The 8656-nt window shown below is 55.0% G+C and overlaps 1 protein-coding gene across 5 annotated transcripts in view; it reads right to left on the reverse strand.

Moving 5' to 3' along the window:
• Positions 1-5767, reverse strand: part of TSHZ3 (teashirt zinc finger homeobox 3) — a 69781-nt gene extending 64014 nt beyond the window's left edge. The window contains exons 1-2 of one of the 5 annotated variants that reach the window (XR_008703836.1): positions 5549-5767; positions 209-4752 (exon numbers count right to left, since the gene is read on the reverse strand). Coding sequence is in view for 1 of the 5 variants with exons in the window: in XM_055551610.1 (XP_055407585.1) it covers positions 5549-5588 (40 nt within the window). In the remaining 4 variants the exon portion in view is untranslated. Of the gene's footprint in view, positions 1-208; positions 4753-5548 lie in introns of those variants that run through there. The other 4 variants (XR_008703838.1, XR_008703837.1, XR_008703839.1 and 1 more) reach the window with 4 other exon arrangements.
• Between the last annotated feature and the right edge of the window lie 2889 nt (positions 5768-8656).

Genomic DNA, 8656 nt, shown 5'->3' on the forward strand with positions numbered 1-8656 from the left:
GTAACCTGAATTTTTACACCCATGTCTAACATAAATGTTTACAAATGTTGAAAAATTAGAGAAAGCTACCAAACCTATGTATCCATTCCTTACAATCAGGTATAAGACTCAAGAAAGAAAGAGAAAAAAAAAAAACATATTCATAGCCATTGTTTAGTAGGATTTGAAAATTAATTTAATGACTAACTGCAAATACTGGAAACTAGAATTAATCTGTCTGAATTTTTTTTTTTAAGGCTTACAGACATTTAAATGCATGTATCAGGACACTTTATCAACCTAACATAAAATTGTCATCTTATCTTATTATATGACTATTTTATGCATGTGTCAAAAGAATTTAAAAATGACTGCCTGTCTATTGAGTCTAATTACAAGTGCACATTATCTGTCTCGATGTACCAGTCCATATCATTGTTACCAAATACAATATATTGTATTCACCTTTCATTTTTTAACTTTAGACAGAGAAACCGCAATTTGGAACATAACTAGAACACACACTGAACACCTGAGAAGGTCCAGCGTGATACCACCGCTATGTTCTGTCCTGTTTCCCTACAGGCTACGGGGTGAGGCTACAGGGGTGTTACAAAACAGCTTCTCTGAAAGGCCTCCCAACCTGGGCTGGCTGCAGACATACACAGAAAGTAGACACACACCCTACTTTTTTTTTTTTTACTACAAGACTAAAGCTATTTTTATAGTTTGTCCAGTGATAGGCAGGAATAAAAATGGGCCAGCAGGAAAGCCTCACAAACTGTGCTCGGCTAACTGGCCTGCTCCTGTTATTAAAGATGGCTGTGGGGCACCCACCCGAACCAGGACTCCCATCCTCTCCCTGCTCCTTCCCTGCCTGCATCTGCAGCCCTAGCCCCAGCCTGGCTCTGCCAGATGCCAGGAAAAAGGAAAGATGCCACTTTGCCCTCCAGAAGCTGATCCTTCCCCTTCCAGAATCCCAGAAGTGGAGGGCGGGGAAACAGGGGTTTTCATTCTGGGAACTCACCTGGGTTTCATGGCATTTCCCCTGGCCCTGAGCAGTCACCTTTCATTCTAATCACTTTACAAAACAATCTTTAGTTTTTTTAAAAAAAAAAAAAGAGGGAAAATGCAGACCTGTGAGGCAATTTGGGGAATAACTGCTGATACATCAGTTATTGACTACCTGGCTCCCGCTTACGAGCGCGCTCAAGGCAAAACCGAGAACAAAATGACAACATCAACCGCTCACAATCAAGGGTGGCCCTGGAGAGCACTGAAGCTCTAACTGACAGTTGTCAAGATAATGGGGGCACAGCAGCCAATTCTGGAAGCTTCTCTCCCTTACGTGGACATCCAGGGGAATGGCCTTGGCTCCTGCCCTCTTTGTTTCTCTCCTTCAGCTTCTCAGTTTCTCTTTTTCAAAATTTACATTGTTCCTTTCGTTTTGTAGGAAAAGGGGGGAGGGAGAATCACAGAGTGACCAAAAACAGTCATTCTGTCACCTTGCTACCGGGTAGAATGTCTATCCAAAGGAGAGATGTGTGGCAGGTTTTGAGAGCAAATGAATTCCCAAAGCTGGGGCCGAAATGCCTTCCTGAATGATCCATGTGCTTCCAAGAGGAAAAAGCTCCTCTCCGGGGCTGCCTGATATGTGGACGAGACTTAGGAAGGTTAGGATGGTAGTACGTGGGCCTCGCCACGTGTGCCATCTTCTAGTTCGTCCATGTCTACCCACAAAGTAAAACCCCCAGGCCTTGCCACCACAAGCTCAACCTATTCCTTGGGGACCCACGGTGATTTGTTACTCCAGCAGGTCCTAAGGGGTCCAAACCACTTTGACAAAAGTCAAGATGCTTGAAGGTTTACCTTTGCAATACAACTGCCTAAGAACTCCATGGACGGTTTTTCTCTTTCACCAAATAAGACTCAAAAGGTCAATGACAAGTTGTTGTTTGTTGGATTTTCTTTCCTTTTTTTTTTTTTGGCCAGGGGCAGGAGGAGTTTAGGCAAGGGCTTATTAAGATTTTACACTTCCTTCCAGAGAACGAATAGGAAAGAATAAAACGAGATCTGCTATTAAGTACTGCTTGAACTTCTTTTCTGCTATTTTCAAAAAACATACTTACTGAAAAACAAACACTACGCGTAGGAGAGAGAGAAAATGGTCGTTTTACCTGAAGGACACTGGCCTCTGTCACCCCGCTGCTCTCTGAGCTTATACGGGTAACGACATTTGTCCAGCACAAATGTATAGCCCTTTGAAATTACATGCCTGGAGAAAGGAAACTCCTGCCCAGGTTTCTACTTGGCAGGTGAAGAAATTTCTCTCTTCCCTTTGAGAAAAGACACTCAGCCATGCATAATTTCTATCAAAAAGAGAAAATCCTGAAGTGCAGAAATACGTCTTTTCAGGGATTCTTGGAGCCTGCCTTGGCCTTCTGGAGAGCAGCGCTACATTTGGCCTAGATGTAAAAACTGTGCACCTGTGTGCTACGTCTGCACACTCTCCCCAGCTCTCAGCCCTTTGTGGTTGTTATTCTACCCCAGACCATTAAAAGGGCCCTAATTCCTATGACATGATTATCCAGGTACCAAAGCCCATTTGTCACCTGCAGCAGAAAATTGAGTTAATGCACAACTAAAGGCAGCCAGGACTGTGTAATATCAACTTGATTACATCAAACTAGCTGCAAACCTAATTCTGCGGGATGACACTGCGTCGAGCTTGTCATCTCCAATCATTAAAGCTGTCAGGAATCCATCAGGTTTACAGCTAATTAGGTGAACACTAATGAAGCTGGCAAAACAACTTTTCTTTTTTTATGGCTGAGCGGACCTTTCAGTTTGGAGGGGGAAAAAAAATTCTTGAGTCTTCTCAAGGTTGCTGGGACTGGATTTCCAGTTACCAATCAGCAGACATCTTTCTTTTTCCCACTCTCTTTCTCTATCAGTACAAAGCAATCAATTTGTCATCACTCCCAGGATGCCACAAAAGCAGGCATGAACCTTATAACTTGCAGCTGTGAGAACTGAAAAAGGAGGGAAAAAAAAAGAAAAATGGGAAGTTTTTTGCCCATCCAAACAAACAAACAAACTCACACAGCACACATACTGGCCTGTATATACTTATCACCAGCCTGGATGTGGAAGGTTTTTTTTTTTTTTTTTTATTCCTCCTCTCTTAAATAAGTAGCCCTTCAGACATTCCCCACCCCCTCCTCCACACGTCCATTAGGCAGAGGCATTCTGATAAAGTAAATCCAAAACCAGGGTATGGGAAAGAAAAAAAGCACTCACGCTGCCAACTTCTGATTGACCATTAAGCTATTGATGAATGTGCCTGTCAGGAGAGAGACAATTAAATCAAATATGAAACAAAGTCGTTTTGACGGGTCATTTTGATAGAGCAAAACCATTCTTCCAGCTCCTATTAGTCCTGCAGTCAAGTTTTTATATAATGAACATTTCTTAACTGATCTGAGATTTCCTGGCTGGCATTTTTTAAAGGTGCAAAAAGGTTAGTGAACAGGTTGCTTTAAAAAAAAATAAAACCAACAGCATTCTTCCTCCTCCTCCTCTAATATTTTTAGCAGAAAGTTATCAAATAAGAGTCTCAGATTGGCAAGGTGGAAGAGAAAGATGAAGCAACGGCGGAGAGGGCTCTAAACCAAATGTAAAGATGTGATCACATATGGTTCATTTGATTGAGGCAGAGAGATACCTACAAATGTACATCCAAAAAGGAAAGGAAAAAAAAATTTCAAAGACTGGAAGCAGCCCAAGACACTCCTACTGTCCAACTTTGTAAAGGAGTCCTCCAAACTTTGAGAGTTTATTTTGAGTAGATAAGCTCATTGCTTGAGCTTGGAATTTAAAGTAGAAGATGGGATGGGCAAAAAAGCACCAGCCAGAAGGTGACTTGAGAGGTGGCACCCTCCCTACAACCACGACTGTGATTTTCAAACTTTCTAAATTTAGGTAACTCTGAGGACAGACAGCAAAATCCGCAACATATGCCCCAAACCAAGTCTGTTTTCTTCAACAATTTCCTTTGGACACTAACAGGACAGTACATTTCTGGGAGAAGAAAGGACAGCGTTCTCTCTCTGTGACCCTGTGTGAGAAGACTCACGTTCAGAGTGCAGCCAGTGTGTGAACTCCACTGGCAATGCCCGCTGAAGCCATGGAAGCGACCACCACCATCATCCCCGCTGCTGCTGCAGGCTCACCGGTGGCCTGGTTACAGTGCCTTCATCCCAGAAGGGCGCCAGGCAAAGCCCTGACCCTTCTCCCTGTCCTCCCTTCTTCCACAAGAAGAACGGAAAAGAAAGGAAGAGAAGAAAAAAAGAAATGAACCTCCACTTAACCCTCCCCTTCAGGCAGCATCTGAACCTCTGCACATCTGAGTGTTACTCATATCAAAATCCATCCCGTCCATATGTGGTCCTCTCAGCAGTCTGCCCCAAATCCCAGAAGTTGCACTGACAGGGCCCGAGTGACGTCACAGAGCTTGGCCTCACCATTTCGAGTGATTTATTGATGTTTATTGGGAATGAATAGATCAAAGGCAGCAGCATGACGGGCGATCAATCAGTCATCAAATCAAGGGTGGCAAAGGGCCAGAAACCCTTCTTCCAAGCAACATGCCCCCAACTGACATTATTGCAAAATAATGTTATGTGTGTGGGTTTTGTTTTGCTTTCAATGATGCCTTTTCCAGAAAAGAAAAAAAAAAAAAAATCGGCTCAGTCTTAACAGGAGTTGACACTTCTGGAAAAAAAAAAAGAGAGAGAGAGAGAGAAAAAGGAGCGGGGTGGGGGGCGGCGAAGAAAGTACTCAGATACGTCCCAGAACTAAGTGCCAGGAGGAAATGAGGATGGGAGAAGCAGTAGAAGGAGAAGGTGGGGGTGAGCGAAAACAAACCAGGGTAAAGAGAACGCCAGCATCTAACATCGACTTGACAGTCATCTGACAATACCCAGACCCTGTGCGCTCTGGTTTCCACCGCTGTGCCCGGTTTGGGCCCAATAAATGAAGAATCAATCGGATTAGCAGTAAGGTGGCCAAAGGGACCCGCTCGCTCACTCGTTCGTTCGCTCTCTTTCGCTCGGCAGACACCGGGCAGTCCCCCGCCGGCCGGCCGCGAGAGGACACAGAAGGTGTCCTGGGGAACTCAGGTGACCCCGCCCGCCCCCCACAGAAAGAGACAGAAGAGGGCTCCTTCCCACCCGCTCGGCGGCCAGGCGGGGAGCAGAGGAGGCAGGGACTCAGCCCCGCTCAGTTCGCCGCGGGCGAGCGCGGTTCCCGAAGTGGGTGCGAGCGGGAAGGGGGGCAGGGGGGCGGCGGCAGAGCGCAGCGGGGCGTCCGGGGGGCGCCGGTCCGCGAGGCGGGCGCACGCACCAGACAGGAGAGCTGTGAGAAAGCCCGGCGCCCCGGAGTTACTCTGCGTGGCCAGAGCGAGAGGGGCGAGGAGCGGGGCAAGGAGCGGGGTCGCAGCCGGCTGGAGACGCGGGGCGAGGAGAGGAAGAGGAGGCGGAGAAGAGGAGGAAGGGGAAGCGGCTCGTACCTGCTGCGCGCCGGGGCGCCTGCTGCTTCCTCCTCGGCATGATGCTCCTCCGGCGACTGCCACTGCCGCCGCCGCCGCCGCCGCCGCCGCCGCCGCTGCCGGGCTGAGAGGGAGGGAGGGAGGGGCGGCGGGCCCGCGGGGGGGCGAGGCGGGCCGGCTCTCAGCCTCCCCCCCGGAGAGCGGCCGCCCGCAGGATGCTGCTGCGCCCCGGCTCTCCGCGTCCCCCCCGCTCCGCGCTCCGCCGCGATCCCCGAACGTGCGGAGGGAAGAAGGAGGGCGGGCGAGGGAGGCGCGGGGAGGGAGGAGCGCGGGGGGAGGAGGAGGCAGAGGAGGAGGAGGTGGTGGAGGAGGAGGAGGAGGAGGAGGAGGACCGCGCTGCCGGCGGAATGGGAAGTTTGACAAATCGCTCCAGAGGCCGGAGGAGGAGGGGCGGGGAGGAGCGGCAGCCCTGCCCTCCCTCCCCCCCCCCCCGCCCCGTCCCCAGGCGAGGTGCGCGGGGTTCGGGGCCGGGGGGCGGGGAGTGGGGGGAGAAGGCGGGCAGAGGGGTGGGAGGAGGAGCACCGGAGCGGCCCCGGCCGGTGAAGCCCGGGTCCCCGCCCCCGGGCAGGAGGGTCACGGCATCGGTGGGGGCGCTCAGCCGCCGCCGCCGCCGCGGCCCGGGGCTCAGCGGTCCAGTCTTCTGCCCGCGGCGCGGCTGGAGCGGCGGCGTCGGCAACAGGCAAGCTTAAAGGAAAAGGAGATGATCGTGTCACTCGCCCGCCCGCGGGGGCGCCGCGCCCCCACTCCCGGCCCCGAGCCTGTCTAGGACCCCCGCCCAGTCCTGGGAGGGGGTGCCGCCCCTCCGCCTCCGCCCCTTGCGCGCACGCAGGGGCGCGGCGCCGGCTCGGCCGAGCCTGTCCCGGGGCACTAGCTACTCCCGCCTGCCCCTCTTCCCCACCCGGCCTCGCCCCCTGGCTATCCCCCGCTGCCACTCCCGGGCCGTACTCCTTTCCACATGCCGCGTCCAAAGCCCCCAGCTCAGCCCCCGGGCCTGGGCCCGCGAACCCCGGGGATGCCAGGGCCCGCGGGCGGGCGCCGGCGCCCTCGGGGGAGGAGGCGGGCGCGGGTTGGAGCCGGTGGGGGCTGCTCTCAGACCCCGCGCGCCTCCCGAGCTCCTCCCCCGGGACCCGCCGCCGCCACTTCCCCCAATTTTTTTTTTTTTTTTTTCCCGGGCAAACTTTCCCGGGCCCGTCCCGGGGGTCGGCGAGGGAGGGGGTGCCTCTTAAGTTTCCTCTCCAGACTGGGAAGATCACGGTACCTCCACCCCGTCCCTCGCCCCCTAGGCGCCGGACCGCGCCCCCAACCAAGGGCTCTGGCAGATCCGAGGGCGGGACGGGGGCGGGGGCAGGAGCTCGGACTCTCAAGCCCATCCCCCGCCCCGGGGCGCCCCGAGAGGGGCTACCGCGCCCAGCGCCTGGCCTTCCGGCAGCATTGGGCAAAAAGAATTGATTATTGATTGGGTGATTGGGGTCGCCGAGGCTAGGGCCAGCCCGGCGGATCGTGGAGAGGAGGAGCTGGCAGGGCTGAGTTGGCAGCGGGGCAAAGAGGACTCACTTACTGGCGGCCGCGAGGGCGCGGGTGGGCCGGAGTTCAATGGGACGACCCCAGGGCAGCGGCGGCTGAGCGGGAGCCGGAGCCGGAGCGGCGCGGGCGGCGGCGCATCGATGCGCTGCGGGCTCGATTGCGTCTCCCTGGGCCAGCTCTTGGGCCGGGAATGGGGCGGCAGCGGCGGGGCTGGCTCCGGGCGCTGCCGGGCGGCGGTGGCGGGAGTGCGGGGGCGGCCGCCAGACCCACGGCCCCTTAGGCGGTGCTGCTTCTGGGCGCGCCGCTGGGGCCCAGGGAGTACCCTGTGCGCCGCGTGCAAGAGTCCGGGCGAGGGCCGAAGCCCCGCGCCCTGGGACTGACTGCCTGAGCGCTCTAGGAGCTGCAAACCCCGGCCTTCTTCCGTCTTTCCCTACCACCCCCCCCCCCTTATGTTTCTTTTTTAGTCTCTTTCCTCTCTTCTTCTGCCCCCTCTTCTCTTTATTTTTTCCTTGTGATTGTTTTTTGCAAGTTTGTTTTAAAAGTTCACAGGCATACTTTCTTTTCTTTTAGACCAGGAGACCTCGATCTCACCCTGACGGTAAGATCAAAAGTCTCCGCTCGCCCCCAGCCTGCGGGCTTGGGCTCAGTCCAGACGCCTCCCTGAATGCAGATGTGCTGCCGCCGTCCTCCGGGGCTATAAAGCCGCCTCCTGCGCCTTGGCGTGCGCAGGAGCGCACGGAGTTGCGGGATGCGGACCCTGGGCGGTTGCGGGGAGTTGGAGTCTAGCTGCGGCTGGGCCCCGGGCTGGCCTCGTGCGGCAGACTCTGGGGCGGGCGCGTGGCGCGGAGTTGGTGCCTGCGGCCGCAGAGGCCAGAGCAACTGCCCCTCCAGGCCCGGGAGACGCGGCCGTGGGGCGTGAAACGCTTCTTGCGAAGGAGAAAACGGTGAGTTGGCAGACGCCGCCCGCGGCCTCAGGATTCTAGGATTCTGGTTGCGGCACTGATCACCACTTGCCTGAAGGAGAGTAGGCGCCGCGGGAGGTCACCTCCTGCCGCCCTGACTCACCTTCCACACGCCGAGCGCCCGCTTGGGTCCACGGGTTGTAGCGAGTGCACAGCACTGAGCACCGTGCACGGAAGGCTGAGACTTTCGCCCTGGCTCGTGCTCCCCCTCCTCCTCTCCTTCCCGGCGCAGCTTTCCAAATCTCAGTTCCCTCCGCCCTCTCCCCCTGTCGGCAGTGGCCTGAGCTCCGGTCTCAGCGTAGCCCGCAGCCACCGCCCGATCGCTGCCTCGCCCTCCCCCGCTCAGGCACTGCGCGCAGTGCGATCCGCCCCAACATCTGTCCGTCCAACCATTGGCGCATCCATCAGTGTCAATGAGCTGCACATCTCCGCGACAGCCCGTCACGCACAACACGGGCTATGCGGGGTGCATATTGCGACCGCGCTACTTTGCCGGGGCTCGAAAACAAGGTTCCGGCCCGGCTTGGCACAGCTTGGAACCCTGATCTCTACGGGGATCTTTTAGCTACACCTACCCGGTTTA

This window comes from Bubalus kerabau, chromosome 17 (genome assembly GCF_029407905.1).
Source record: "Bubalus kerabau isolate K-KA32 ecotype Philippines breed swamp buffalo chromosome 17, PCC_UOA_SB_1v2, whole genome shotgun sequence".
Taxonomy (NCBI): domain Eukaryota; kingdom Metazoa; phylum Chordata; class Mammalia; order Artiodactyla; family Bovidae; genus Bubalus; species Bubalus kerabau.